At 44.8% G+C, this 15,146-nt stretch overlaps 1 protein-coding gene across 2 annotated transcripts in view; it reads right to left on the reverse strand.

Annotated features, from left to right (window-relative positions):
- LOC144686786 (von Willebrand factor D and EGF domain-containing protein) overlaps window positions 1–15,146 on the reverse strand; it is a 309,526-nt gene that overhangs the window by 34,654 nt on the left and 259,726 nt on the right. For both annotated transcript variants that reach the window (XM_078552492.1, XM_078552491.1), the window contains exon 20: window positions 12,178–12,342. In XM_078552492.1, coding sequence (XP_078408618.1) covers window positions 12,178–12,342 — 165 coding nt within the window. The remainder of the gene's footprint in view (window positions 1–12,177; window positions 12,343–15,146) is intronic.

Raw genomic sequence — 15,146 nt, forward strand, 5'->3', positions numbered from 1 at the left:
AGCCAATACAATACACTTGAAGTATCATTGCTGCAATATAGGAAATGTGGGAGCCATTTTGCACATAGCAAGCTCCCACAACCAGCAATGAGATCAATAACTAGACATTCGGCTTTACTATTTTTGGATAAATACTGGAAATTGTGGAGTACAACCCTGCACTTCTTCGAATAGTGCCATGGGATGTCTTATGTCCATTTGAGAGAGCAGAGGGGCCGTGGCTTAATGTCTCCTTCGATTTTGGAACCCTCCCTCAGTAGCGCACTGAAAGGTCAAAACAAGGGCAAGAGTGCTTTGATAAAAGCAAAATACTGCGGATGCTGGAAATCTGAAACAAAAATGGAAAATGCTGGAAAAGCTCAGCAGGTCTGGCAGCATCTGTGGAGGGAGAAACAGGGTTAACGTTTTGAGTCTGTATGACCTTTCTTCAGAGCTCTGAAGAGGGATCATATGGACTCGAAACATTGGCTGGGATTTTCCTGCCCCATCGCGGGTGGGACCTGCTAAGGGAGAGGCAGCTCCCCAGCCAGGAGTCCACTGACTTGCGGCGAGACCGGAAGATCGCGTGGTGGACGGGTGCGGAAAACCCCGCCAATTAACTCTGTTTCTCTCTCCACAGGTGCTGCTAGATCTGCTGAGTTTTTCCAGCGTTTTCTGTTTTTGTTGGCAAGAATGCTTTTACTGATTCAAGGCTGACATTTCAGTACTGCTCTGGCAATTCAAAACAGGAATCAAAAAGGTTAGTGAAGAGTGAGGGAAAGAAACCTGTCTTCTACCTGTCAAAATCTTTAATAATAAATTCATGCAATATCAGATTGTGCATTGTCAAATGAAAATGTATTGTTTTACCAACAGTGCTAGGGCTGGTGGCCAGGATTTGCTGCTGTTGTGTTCTTCACTCCATTATTTTTTTGTCCATTAAAATGAATGGGAAGGAAAACTGTTGGTGGACGAGGGAAGAGGTGAAAATTCCTGGCAACGGGCTTAATATGAAGACTTTGAATTAGTGCTTCAAAAATTACTAGTACAGAGGTGCTTTCAGCTTAGAATGGTTGTATAAGACTAATGTGTGGATGCATTGCAGTGAAACAAGGTTTATAATGAGTGTTTTTCAGCCACTGCTCCGGAATGGGCATGGCAGAGCAGCAGTGTATGATGAGGATCCGGCACATCAGGAAGATTGAGAATCTGGCATACCACTTCACACAATAACCTCCAGTGACAGGCAACCATTTGTCAGTGGCAGTGAGATTCACCATTGCCACCATAGCTAATGTTACAGGAATCTTGGAGCCATGTCACAAGTCAGGCACTCTCTTTATTTGATATGGGCCCATTAATTCCACAGGGGTTGCTCCATCTCTCACTATAACTGTTCTCTTTGAAAAATAAAAGATGGATAGGCTTCAAGGAATGGCAAAATGAATTCTGTTTATTGCATTTTCAGTGCTTCTGATGTACATATTTCATGTGTTTTGTTGCCTTGTTTGTCCCTTATGTGTTGATCTCTTTCCTAGGTGAGGCAGTAGCATTGGGGACAACTTTCTATTCAATTGATGAGCTGTGGGCAATAAGCTTAAGCTTCGTCAATGCCATGATTGTGCTTCTCTAAAGCTGCTGTGAACATCCTGCTCCCTCAGCCAGCGGTTAACTCACTATTGCAGGAGCACAAAATGAGGCTAATTGCCCCTGGCATCGAGTGCCAACTGGATACTACTCATTACTCTAAATGTGTCACTGCAGGGGGACATCTCTCATAATGCTCACTGATCTGCCTGAACGTGCCAGAGTGGGTAACTGTGAGGTCCCTCAATCCTTCCTTCTTGGTTGTAACCGTTCACCAAGCAAACTGACAAATTGAAAGCAATAATGAATTTGGATCCCCAAGTCATCACAGCAGCAGTGAAAGCAGATGCTTTGTGCTTATAACAGCTTCAGACGGGAGAAGATCATAGTCCATCTAGCCCAACTAGCTACAGTGTTCTTCCTCGTGCATTCCTAATAACCCTGAATCCCATTTCTTCACAGGAAACTTTTTAGTTCTGCAACATATCATTCAAATAATAATAGAATGCAAGAAAGATATGGTTCACAATCCAGAATTCTGTACATCTTTCTAAACTCCATCGTCCTAGTGTCTTCTAAAATCTCCCCTACAAATAAATCAAACATTGCTCCCTCGTGTCGGGAGTTGGTTCATGTCATTAGCCTTCTCTTTTCCACATTGTGGGTGGAATCTTATGAGGCTTGAGGTGGGGAAGCTGGAGGCAGGACCTGGAGGGAAATCCGAAAGGTTGCTAGGCAATCTTGCTGGAGGTGGGTGAGCAACAGAAGTCTGCCTGTCAGCTTATTAGTGGCAATTAACTGGCTGCTTGGGATCAGTTTGGGGATGTTGCTGGGAGCTTGCTGGCAATGGACAGACCCTACGCTGTGGACAAAGCACGGCTGGTTGCTTGGGGTGACCTCCAGTGGTAGTCCGGGGTAGCCAGCAAAGCCTCCGCTATTTATTCCCCCTTACCACCGAAACCTCTTCTGCCACAGGGCCACAGCTGCAGGCCATCCCAGGGAGAGGGATGGGAGGGGGCCTCTACAATGATGGTCTGTCAGCTGCAACCACAAATAATTTTAGTAATTTCTCACATCTTCCAAAGGTGCCTCCAGCTTGAGAGGAGCTGTTGCATTCCCCTGCCTGCAGCAGTTGTGCCCACCTCTCCCAGTGGGGCTGCCAGCAGAACATCACAGCTGGCAGGACCACCCAATTGAGCCTGCCAGGTGCCTATTCCACCCATTGTCTTTCACCGGCTCGGGTAAGATCACAGATGCGGGGGCCAAGGCATTACCAGCTGGGTCGGGAAATGCTTTTATTCCTGTACTCAGAAAATCTTCAAAAATGGCAAGATTCTGCCAGGTGCCCTGCTTTGTCGGCTTTTGCCTTTTAAGTGTGAGAGCATGGGGAATTCAGGCAGATTCATACGTTCAGAATTTATCTTCTGCAATATATTCTCTTTTCCATCACTGTAACCTGCATAATCCTGTCTACTATTTTCAAATTAACTTCTATATCAGTAGCATTTTTTGAATGTACCTTTAATTTTCAGGTCCATGTGTTACAGATATTTCACAGTAATATTCTTGTCTTACCTTGTTTCCACTTTCTTAAACAACTTTTGCAGAGCTCTAGGCAGTGTTCACCTGGGGTGACGCATTGGTATATTTGTTGCCTCTTTACATATGTTTGGCTATCCTTCTCTACCAAAACTTTCAAGTTTTTGCATGGTAGAGTTTTACCAGCATAAATGTGCAGCCTGGTTGGTAAAACTTCTTGAAGTTCAGCCAATTTCCTCAAAAACTGAACACTTCCCAGCTGAATCAAACTTTGACATTTTGGGCAGAATTTTGCCCTTGGCGGGTGGGCTTGGCAGGGGCGATTGGGAAGCTGACCGCCGCCCGTGATTAGCACCACACTGCACCGCGATTTCACACTGGCAGGCCAATTAAGGCCTGCCCAGCGTGAACCGCGAGCGGAAGCGCTGAGCACCGTCTGTTGGGGGGGAGGAGAGCGAGCGGGCCAAGCACGAACTTCATGCATTCGCGCAAGTGAGCGCTGCATAATCTCCCTGAGGCACAGAGCTGCCTCTGGGAGATGAAGAGATATAACAAAAAATAATAAAGAAAATAAAAATGTAACAAAACATGTCCCCGGGGATATGTTATTAATTCAATTGCAAAACTTTTACTTTATTTTTATTTGCTTTTGGAAACCTCATCCCACCCATGGATGAGGTTTCCAAAAAAATGCAAAGGCCGTTTAACCTATTTGCCTGCCTGCCAACTGTTAGGTTGGACGGGCAGTGAAAAATTTAGCTTAATTTTGATTATTTAATGGCCTTAACAGGCCTTTTGATTGTCGGCGGGTGTGCTGCTGACTCCGGTGCGCACCTGGCAATTGAATTGCGTGTTGGCACGCTCGGCCGATGTCAACGCGCGTCATTTCACGCTCGAGTGGGCCAGGTGCTCGCCCGCCCACTGAGCGAAAATTTCTGCCCTTTATGTTGGTTAAGTGGCTTGGCTGCTTGAGAGGCATTAAAGGATTACTATTGGTGTGTTGTGGCTGGTGCTAGTTTTTAATTATTGCAGTTAATTATTTTTATTCACTGTAGCCATACCTTCCTGCAATTTCACCAGTGTGTAAATCAATAAACATTCTTTTCATTTTTCTTCAAAAGTGGAATGTTTAATCCTCAGTGTTTTCACTGGAAAATGGTTGTAGTGCATGCATCATCAGCTGTGCTACATATATTTTGCTAAAGGTTGTTATTTTGTATGGAATTATTTGCACAGTCCCTTCACAGTAACTGCACACATTAAAACAGTCCCACCTAAAGACCGTGGGATAACTGGAGCGAATGAGAAAAAAAACCCTGGCTGCCAAGGTTATCACCCTGGCCGTAAGGGCTACTGCCTTGGCCTAGATTCCATCCCCATCTTCCACTTGGTTATGTTTTCTGTGCTTATATCCAAAATACACTGAGGGGTGGAGAGGTCTGGGATTTCATGGCACCCACCCAATTTACCGTTGGTTCTCAGAGCCTTCCTGTGTAGGCTCTGGGAGTGTCGGCAATTGCCCCACAGTAAGATAATTTCGGAGAGGGACAAGTTGAGTCTGCACCTCTGCCATGACTGTCCTCTTCACACTGGTTGGACCTCTCTGGAAAACTTGCTGTGATCCTGGCGGATGGTGACTGTGACACAGGGAAATGGGTCGAGACTGGGACAGATCCATCTAGCCCAAGACTTCAGTAGGGAGCCTCAACTGACAGGAGTGCATAGCAGAAATTAAAGCATGCACTAGCCATGACGGTTTGAACTTTTCACAAAACACGGCTGAGCAATCATTGGCAGTGGTTGCTGAAATTTTCAATCTGTGTTCCCGACAGGCAGATAAAATCTGAAAATGACCATATTTCAGTTAGGTGAGTAATATCAATGAAATACTATTTGCTGAAAACAGTGGGTTGTCCCAGTGGGTTTCCTTTGAAACGTTTCCTTGAATTTCCCAGTACAACGGTATAGAGCTGTTTCATCACTAACCTATTGAAAATTTGAAGTAATTCTTACGCAATAAATAGATTGGAGATATGCATAATGAATGATATCTTGTGACTATCCATATGGCACCAGTTCATTCCAAATTAATCACTGGATTCCCCACTATGAACATTTCAATAAGTCACTCCTACTAATGTCTCCATGGTCAACTCTGTTGAATTTTAACAAAAGTTGCAGGGAGATAAAGCAAAAGGAGATAAATCATTATATATCTCCTGCAATATTATACTAAAATTCACTTTAATATATCACTAACTGATCAGCTACTAAATGCCCACAAGTACCAGGATGACAGAATAAACTGGTAGCACTATAGGTAAAATAGCTGTGCCAACGCAAGAAAATAAGACTTGCATTTATATAGAACCATTCACAATCTCAGGACATACCAAAATGCTTCACAGCCAATGAAGTACTTCTGAAGTGTAGTCACTATTGTAATGTAGGAGAACATAGCAGCCAATTTACACACAGCAAGCTCCCATAAAAGCAACGTGATAGCGACCAGAAAACCGTTTTTTTAAATGTTTGTCGAGGGATAATATTGGCCAGGAGACCAGGAATAACTTCCATGCTCTTCGTTGAAATAATGCCGTGGGATCTTTTGCATCCACCTGAAAGTCATCATCTACACTGCAGTGTCAGACTAAAGTCCTTCTGACTTAGAATGCTTTCAACCGAACCACAGCTGGATCAGGATCAATTGTCCATGTGACCAGACAACAACATGGTAAAAAAGAAATGGTCAGGCTGTTTGAACTCGAGGAATGTAATTCCGTCTTAAGGAAAACTGTGAAAATGTCGATTTTTATTGTTGCCTAATGATCCACTGACAAAATTGCATCAATATGTGGCTTTGAAATGATTGCTTTCTCAGCACATGATATCAATCTTGAATTGCGAATTGGAGAAAGATCGACACTCATTTTTTTTGTCAAAACAGTTATTTCATCCACAATTACAAATTATGTTGATACAGACTGACCCAACCCAATTTAGGACAGTTTGCACTAGGAGCTCCCTATTATGCTTTTAGATCAGTAAAAGCAAATTACAAGACAGTGAGTGTAGATCAACGTGCCACAATGGGTTTTACTAGTGACAACAAAAAGAATGTGCGACATACGGAAATTAAAACACATCATATTACTACGGTATGTGGATTCAAAACACAGATGGGAAACATCTGCAAACAATCTATCCTGGATGAGCTTTTAATGGGCTCAGTGAGTTCCAAGTTTACATAGACTTGTAGCTGTGCCATTTTGATTCAAGGTCGCTGGGTCGTAGTAAAGCTGCTATTACTCAAAGGCCTACCTGCATTGTGGCTTTCGGAATCTAGGCTTATCAGGTCATGAAAAGTTTTCTATGCAACTATTTAAAGTACATTTGTATTTCATTTATGTTTTATTATTGCAGCAGAAAGTAACAATTGAGTGTTTGATGGGTCTTCAGGGGTACTTATCAGCACTGACAGATTGGTTGATGATTCTGTTTTTCCTGAACACAATATATTTTTTAAACTTATTCTTGTAATGTAGGCTTTGCTGACATAACAGGCGTTTAGTGTCCATTCCTAGTTGCCTTGAGAAGGTGGCAGGTCACCTTTTTCAACACTACATCCATATATCTCAACAAAAAGCAATGATTTCGATATTAAGTCAATGGCATGTGGAATAGACTAAAACATCTATTAACAGTGAATAATGACTGTCAAACCATTCAAAACAAAAAAGAACTGCACTGATTCCTGAATCAGCAGGGAGTAGAAGGATATAGTTTTGGGTCTAGGTGAAGTATAAGCCTGAATCTTCCGAGCAGTGGCAATACTGCATGCAACATGGTTGTCATAGAAATGTGTAACCAGCATTTCCCCAGGAAACTCCACTGCAGTGGAGAGTAGAGTCAGGGGGAGCACACTCACTTGGTATTCACTCGCGTTGCCATAGCCTCCAGGGCTATGGGCCAAGCGCTGGAAAATGTGATTAGTGTAGTCAGATCTTTGTTGGCTGGTGAGGACACAATGGGCCGAATGGCCTCCTTCTGTGCTGTAAATGTCTTTGAGTCTATAAGACAGGGCACGCCCCCTTTTAGGGCACTAGCTGCCTTATTCTGCCTGGTAAGTTTAAAGGTCCAGTATTTTCATGAATGTTAGTGGATGAGTGGGTGAGTGAATGGGTTAGTGGATGAGTGGGTGAGGGAGGTAGGCGGTGAGGTGTGTGAGGGGTAGGTGAGTAGGTAGGTGAGGTGGGTAGGTAGGTGAGGTGGGTAGGTGGTGAGGTGGGAAGGTGGTGAGGTGGTGGAGGGGTAGGTGGATAGCTGGGTTGCTGGCCAGGTGAGTGAGGTGGGTAGATGGTGAGGTGGGTGAGGGTAGGTGGGTGAGGTGGGTGAGATAGGTGAGTGGTTTGGTAGGTTGGATTGGTAGTCAGGTCAGGGGTGGTAGCCGGATGGCCGGGGGTAGTCGGGCGGTAGTTGGGAGTTGGGTCTGGTCAGGGTAGTTGCGTGGTCAGTGGGTAGCCGCGTGTTAGTCAGATCAGGTTCGGGGAGTAGTCAGATGTTAGTTGGATCAGGTCAGGGGATAGTCGGATGGTCGGTTGTGAGTGTAGTCAGCTAGGAGGGGTAGTTGGGTGGGGTTGGGAAAGTTAGTCAGGTGGTCGGTGGGTAGTCGGGTTGGGGGTTAATCAGATGGTTGGAGGTAGCCGGGGTTAAGTGCGGTTGGGGCATAGCCGGATAGTCAGGAGTGTAGTTGGAAGAGCAAAGGCGTGATTGCTGTAATAAGGTATATCAGTATGACATCACGAAGGAAAATGTTGTCTTAGTTTCACTTTAACTTTGAGCAGAGCGAGCGTGCACACACATACACGCACATACCTCGAACTGTTCTCATGCATCTAGTCTTAGTAAATGAACCCAAACTTGTTTACCCAACCCCTTATCAGCGATTGGTGCCTTGTGTTATTTACAGTAAATAAACTCAAGATACTGTATGAGCCCAGCTGATGTTAATATTAGACAAGTTAGATCCCAAAGTGAAACCTGGCTTGAAACTTTGTTTTTTTTTAAGAAACCGTGGAGTAAAGTTACTGAACAAATTCACAGGAGCCTGCTGATGAACTTTTTAACGCAAAGAATAACATATTTATTAAACAAGAAGAATGAACTATATTACACCAGCCAAAATGATAGGAAAAAACCTCAATACAAACATGAGATGATGATTCAAATATTCACTCTTCTTTTACCCCAACAATGTCTTTACAGACACATACAAGTTCAGGATGATAAAACAAATTACAATATCTATCTTGTACTCCAATGCTCAGGATAAGTATGCAAAACATGTGAATTAACAGGTGAACTGTGGTCAGACACACAACACTACAAAGTAAATGACAGATGCGACTAAAGCAGATTCCACGGATTTCTCAACAACCCAACCAGACATTTGTCACGTTGTGAGCCAACCAGTCTCACGGAAATTGTCTTTCTCGTGAATGTTTCCAATCTCCACATTTGAAGAACTTGCCTTTGAATTCTCTTCAAACGTTACCCCTACTCGGATGGCTTCAACAAGGATTTACCTTCAGGGTTTCAATTTTGTTTTCCGAGATTCTTTTTCCCGGGATCTCCAAGTACAATCAAGCTTCATCTTCCAGGCACACTTTCAGATCTTTGGCAGTGCCTAGCAGAATACCATTGCTCTAAAAGGCCTGTGGTAAGGAGTAAACAACCTTTGGCTGCCCTTTCAGATCTTTTGGGCTTCTCTCGAGCCCACTTTGCTTCAAGTCTGCTCCACGCAGACTTTCTCTTGCTGTAATATGCCTTTCTCTTTAACTCGGAGCCTATTTCTCTGCTCCTTTCTTTTAACTTTGCTTCTGGGATCTCTTTCTGATCCCCGTCTCAATCCCTTACCTGGGACTTCTTGCTAGGGCGTCTTTCCTGTCTGCCTTGCCGTGCCTTGCTCCCTGGAACATCTTCTTTGGAATGGCACTCCGGTTCAGTTCACCTGACCTGCAATTCACGCCGTTTGTTCTTTATTTCCGTGCAGGCATGCAGGACTGCTTCCCGGCTTGAAGACAGTAAAATTATCGAACTGCGCACGTGTGGTCATTTCCTGGTTGGTGAATGCACAGGAGGAGGAGACTTCACAAATCTCCCCATCCTCAATGATGGGCAAGGTCAGCACATTAGTGCAAACGATGAGGCTGAAGCAATTACAACAATCCTCAGCCAGAAGTGCCGAATGGATGATTCATCTCTGCCTCCTCCGGAGGTCCCCACCATCACTGATGTCAGTCTTCAGCCAATTTGATTCACTCAATTGTGATATCAAGAAATGGCTGAAGGCGCTGAACACTGCAAAGGCTATGGGCCCTGACAATATTCTGGCAATAGTGCTGAAGAGTTGTGCTCCAAAAATTGCTGCACCCCCAGCCAAGCTGTTCCAGTACAGATATAACACTGGCATCTACCCGGCAATGTGCAAAATTGCCCAGGTATGTGCAGTACACAAAAAGCAAAACAAATCCAACACAGCCAATTACTGCCCCATCAGTCTGCTCTCAATCATCAATAAAGTGATAGAAAGGATCATCAACAGTGCTATCAAGCGCCACTTGCTTAGGAGCAACCTACTCACTGACGCTCATTGGGGGTTATGCCATGGTCAATCAGCTCCTGACCGCATTATAGCCTTGGTTAAAACATGAACAAAAGAGGTGAACTCAAGAGCTGAGGTGAGAGTGATTGCCCTTTATATCAAGGCAACATTTGACTGAGAGGAGCCCTAGCAAAACTGGAGTCAATGTGAATCAGGGGGAAAATTCTCCATTAGTTGGAGTCATACTGAACTCAAAGGAAGATGGTTATGGTTGTTGGAAGTCAATCATCTCAGTTCCAGGATAACACTGCTGGAGTTCCTCAGGGTAGTGTCCTAGGCCCAGCCATCTTCAGCTGCTTCATCAATGACCTTCCTTCCATCATAAGGTCAGAAGTGGGGATGTTCACTGATGATTGCACAATGTTCAGCAATATTCGTGACTCCTCAGATACTGGAGCAGTCCATGTCCAAATGCAGCAAAACCCGGATAATATCCAGGCTTGGGCTGACAAGTGGCAAGTAACATTCGCGCCACACAAGTATCAGGCAATGACTGCCTCCAAGAAGAGAGAACCTAACCATTGCCCCTTGACACTCAATTGGCATTACCATCGCTGAATCCCCCTCTATCAACATCCTGGGGGTTACCATTGACCAGAAACTGAACTGGACTAGTCATATAAATACTGTGGTTACGAGGGCTGGTCAGAGGCCAGGAATCCTGCGGTGAGTAACTCACCATCTGACTCCCCAAAGCCTGTCCACCATCTACAAGGCACAAGCCAGGAGTGTGATGGAATACGCTCCACTTACCTGGATGAGTGCAGCTCCCACAACACTCAAGAAGCTTGACACCATCCAGGACAAAGCAGTCCGCTTGATTGGCACCACATCCACATGCTCATTCCCTCCGCCACCGATGGCAGCAGTGTATACCATCTACAAGATGCACTGCAAGAACTCACCAAAGCTCCTAAGACAACACCTTCCAAACCCACCACTGCTACCATCTAGAGAGACAAGGGCAGCAGACAGATGGGAACACCACCACCTGGAAGTTCCCCTCCAAGCCACACGCCATTCTGACTTGGAAATATATCGCTGTTCCTTCGCTGTCGCTGGGTCAAAATCCTGGAACTCCATCCCTAACAGCACTGTGGGTGTACCTATACCACATGGACTGCAGCCGTTCAAGAAGGCAGCTCATCACCACCTTCTCAAGGGCAATAAGGGATGGGCAATAAATGCTGGCCTAACCAGCAACGCCCACAACCCATGAATGAATAAAACTAAACACACGAGGTCCACTGGGAACTGGAGTTCCTGACCTATGACTACCGATTAAGGTGAATATTTGCATTTCATCACAGTATTTTATAATTATAATAACAAGACAGTTGGTTACCCAGGTACTAGACTTGGTTATAAAGTGTTTACCATTTCTTGGGTAACCAGCTGAGTCTTGCATATCTGCCACTAGTCCCCAAATCTAGCTCAGTCACAGAGACATTCACACAGGGTGCCAAGGAACAGAAGAACTGCCCTTGGGAAGTTTAAACTCCCAGGCTATTCCCACATAGCTCCGCACATCAAGACTTCTGCAGGGTCCTGATGCACATCCTCAGATGTTCCTCCAGCCTCCGACGATCCAGAGTCCAAAAGATTCGGTCCATAATATAACATTTATTCAGCCACTAGAAACTAACACATGTCCATTTAATATTTTTATGTAAAATGCTCTGAAAATTAGATAAATATGTTATGTTCATATTTTTTTTTAAATCCCTTTTTTCACCTAAGCAACACATTGGGCTGCAAGATGCAAGGTCTGGCTCATTCAAAATGTTCTTATTCTTTGATAAAACTTGTCAAATGTTTATTTCTTTTTTGCTGAAAGTATTAAAACAAAGAATTTGTTTTTAATAGCACCTTAATGAAAACTAAGATGAGGATGACCAATTTTATCAGTTACAGCACAGACAGAACTGAATTGATTGTCAAAGCACCAGGGATGAGGAACTTAGAGAAAGTTGAGAGGAGGTTAGATAGACGTGTTCAAAATCATGAAGGGTCTGGACAGGGTAGATAGGGACAAACTGTTACCACTGGCAGAAAGTTCGAGAACTAGAGGACACTGATTTAAGATGAATGGGAAAAGAACCAATGGTGACATGATGAAAAAGGTTTTTACACAGCAAGTGGTTAGGATCTGAATTGCACTGCCTGGGAGTGTACCAGAGTCAAATTCAATCGGGGCTTTGCAAAGGGAACTGGTAACAGATGAAGGTAAACATATTGCAGGGTTATAGAGAAAGGACAAGGGAGTGGGACTAGCTGAGTTGGTCTTGCAGAATGCTGGCATGAACACAATGGGCCAAATGGCCTCCTCCTCAACTGTAATTGTTCTATAATTCTCTGTATTTCACTCTCCTGTATTCATGGGTTTACAGTGCTAAAATCAAACTCACCATGCCGTGGGATCTTCATACATGTTCGCCCAGTGCCAAAGAATCCCACAGGACAGCGGCCACAAGCGAAACCAACATAAGGTGGTTTCCGATCGAAACACTGAACTCCTGGGAAGCACGGTTTATTTGCACAAGTAATTATGTTCTGTGGGACCGTGGTTAAACCTAAATAAAAAGCAGAAGGCTGGTTTAGAATCAGAATAATTTATTTCATGGAAATGCATTAGTAGCCAAGTCATAAACCTGGGTTAAACCTTTTTAAAAAGGTTATATTAGTTATAAAAACAGAAAGAGATGATGCTGTGGGGTAAAATGGAGTGATTAATTGCAAGATGCATCATGTGCATGTGCACTCTGTTTGAGATTGTGCAGCGTAGCAATCATATGCCCTGTCCTGCACTGGAGGGGATGTGCTGGCTAGACTTTGGCATTTCGGACCTTATTTGAATATGCTGATGACACCGAATGATCTTGTGTGACGGTGGAGAAATCTTCTCCCTGGACTTTGGGATGCCCTTTTGTGCTGGGGCAACAGAAATTAAGGTGCTGAAGATTTAAACTGCAGAACTTTCTTAAAAAGCCTGCAAGACGATTTCTAACTCAGGGCTGGCTGCCCTTTAAATCCGGTGCCAGCTCCTGCACGGCCATCAGGTAATGTCAGAGCCACCCCCCCACCCACCCCCCCCCAACCCACAATGTAAGCCAAAGGCAAGCCTGCGTCGCTCGTATTCATGAGCTAGCCGCCATGTAATTGGTTTCAGACAACCCCCACGGACCTGTGCCAGCTCCCCAATGGCTTCTGGGTCCACCAGCAGGTGCTATGATGGTAGGACTAAGTCCAGCCTATTGTCTGCCTGCTTCAGCCTCACTGCTGCTGAAAGTCTTATCCACACCTTTGGCAACTTGAGACCTGATTATTCCAATACTCTCCAGCCGGCCTTCCATTGCCCTCGGGCCACTCTCTGGTATTTTTGGGAGAAAATAATTAATGAAAACACTGGGGGAGGCAGAGACAGAGAAGTAAATTTAAATATGAACATTCTTTCAGAAAAACATTTAACAGAAAATAATTGTCTGGGTCTAATTATGGACCATCTTCAAAGCGGGAAAGCTCTTTAGTCCAATGGATGTTGTATTCCTATTCACAACCACATCCTTTGAACATAACACTTTTTCATGGATGTCAAATAAACAGGATGATGTGCTACAAGTAACTGTTACGACTGGGATGGGAGGAGTGCGCAGTTTATCTAGCCCCACTACTCCACAGGCCTCACCATTAGTTTAAAAGTTTGATTTACTCACCAAAGTGACCAAAGGTGTACCTTCACTACTGTTAGACACAGAATAAAAAAAATACTTTAACCAGGCTTCTTTCAATAAGCTCAGAATGATTGATTTATTATAAAACAAAACTTTTTGAAAACAAGTTGCAAGAACTGGTTAACGCACAATTGTAATCTGGAAGTATAACTATCTACCCCTCTTAAAATTCCCCAGCACACACATACACACACACACACAAACAAAGGACAAAAAGGTAGGGTTTCTGCAGAGATGGGCAGTTGAAGAAAAGTCTTTGCAAAACAAAGGATAAAATTTACAGGGTTTCAACACTGACAATCTGGAGCTCCCTCGTGTGAAGACAGATCGCTAGTTCCAGTAGATGCCTGGAGGTTCTCACCAATGGAGCTTCAGCATGGAGGAAAATAGAGCTGGATCAATCCTTACTGTCTCAGCCTCTCGGTGTGAGATGAGGATTCCTAGCTAGATATTCATACCCACTCTATCCCTGTGAGCCCTGGAAGGAACCATTGACGTAAAAATTGATCACTGTGGTCACTTTCACAGCCATGGCAGTGGATACCTTCCATTTCCCCTGGCATCAAACCCTGCAGCAGGGGCACATGTGACCGATCAGTTCCCTAGCCATGCGCAGTCTTCGGCGACACTGGTTCTAGTCAGTCATCTGTGGGAATGATAAGCGCCTTCTATAGACTCTATGAGTGACGGCTCTCTGTGAATCTTTAGCTGTGTGCACAGCAGGGTCTGCTGCCCCTTCATCCTGAGGGAGGTTCTCCTCCCTTTGCCAAGCCAGGAATCTCCACTGCACTCTTCTTCTTCTCTGTTCCCTGTAAGTCATGAGGCATACCGCTAAATCATCAGACTCCGTGATCTTGATATTCTCCTCCTGCAGGACGTGTGGGTTAGCATATGTGTCCTACGAACCTCTCTTGGGTAAGTCTGAAGGCCCCTTCACGCATGCAGGAGGGTGCTGTCCACCACCTGGATGGCCAGTGTGTAGTGCACTTCATGGGGCTGTCCGAAACTCCTCCCACCTCTGCCCCACTCCACTTGGCCGATTAGTGGCAGCTTTGGCCACTGGACTGCATGATGTGCTCTCAACTCAGTTGCAGGCATTCTCCCATACTGCACTGCAAGGTTGCGCTGTTAGCTTGAACCATGAGGGATACTGATCCAAACCTTAAGAAAGACATTGCAAGTGGTTGTGAGTGCTTCCACCATTGACTATGCCATGGCCACCTCTCGCAAGGGATTTTACAACTTGCCCAGTTGGCCAACTGTTATGCTGTCCCCTAAAATGCACATTAATTTGCAGTCTGCACCTGAGGGGTGAAATGTTTTGGAGCCGTTGGTGGCGCATTCATGCTTTTGTGTTGCTTGAGTGGGCAGAAAAGCATCAGAGGCCCGAATCCAAGCATGTCAATGGGACTGCAGCTGAACAGTCTTAGCTGTGGAAAAATGCTCACTTTTGACAAGCTTTTCTAAGTGCGTAGCTACTTCCCTCACCCTCCAAGCCCCCGCACCCACTCCCCTGGTATGTGCTTGTGTATTTCCTTCAGTCTGTGCTGCCTTGCACCACACCACCCCCTCCCCTCCACCACCCCTCACAGCCCCTGGGGCATGCGCTTGTGTACTTCCTTCAACCTCACCCCCTCCGCTGGTCT

This window comes from Cetorhinus maximus, chromosome 11 (assembly GCF_964194155.1).
Source record: "Cetorhinus maximus chromosome 11, sCetMax3.hap1.1, whole genome shotgun sequence".
NCBI classification, from domain to species: Eukaryota; Metazoa; Chordata; class Chondrichthyes; order Lamniformes; family Cetorhinidae; genus Cetorhinus; species Cetorhinus maximus.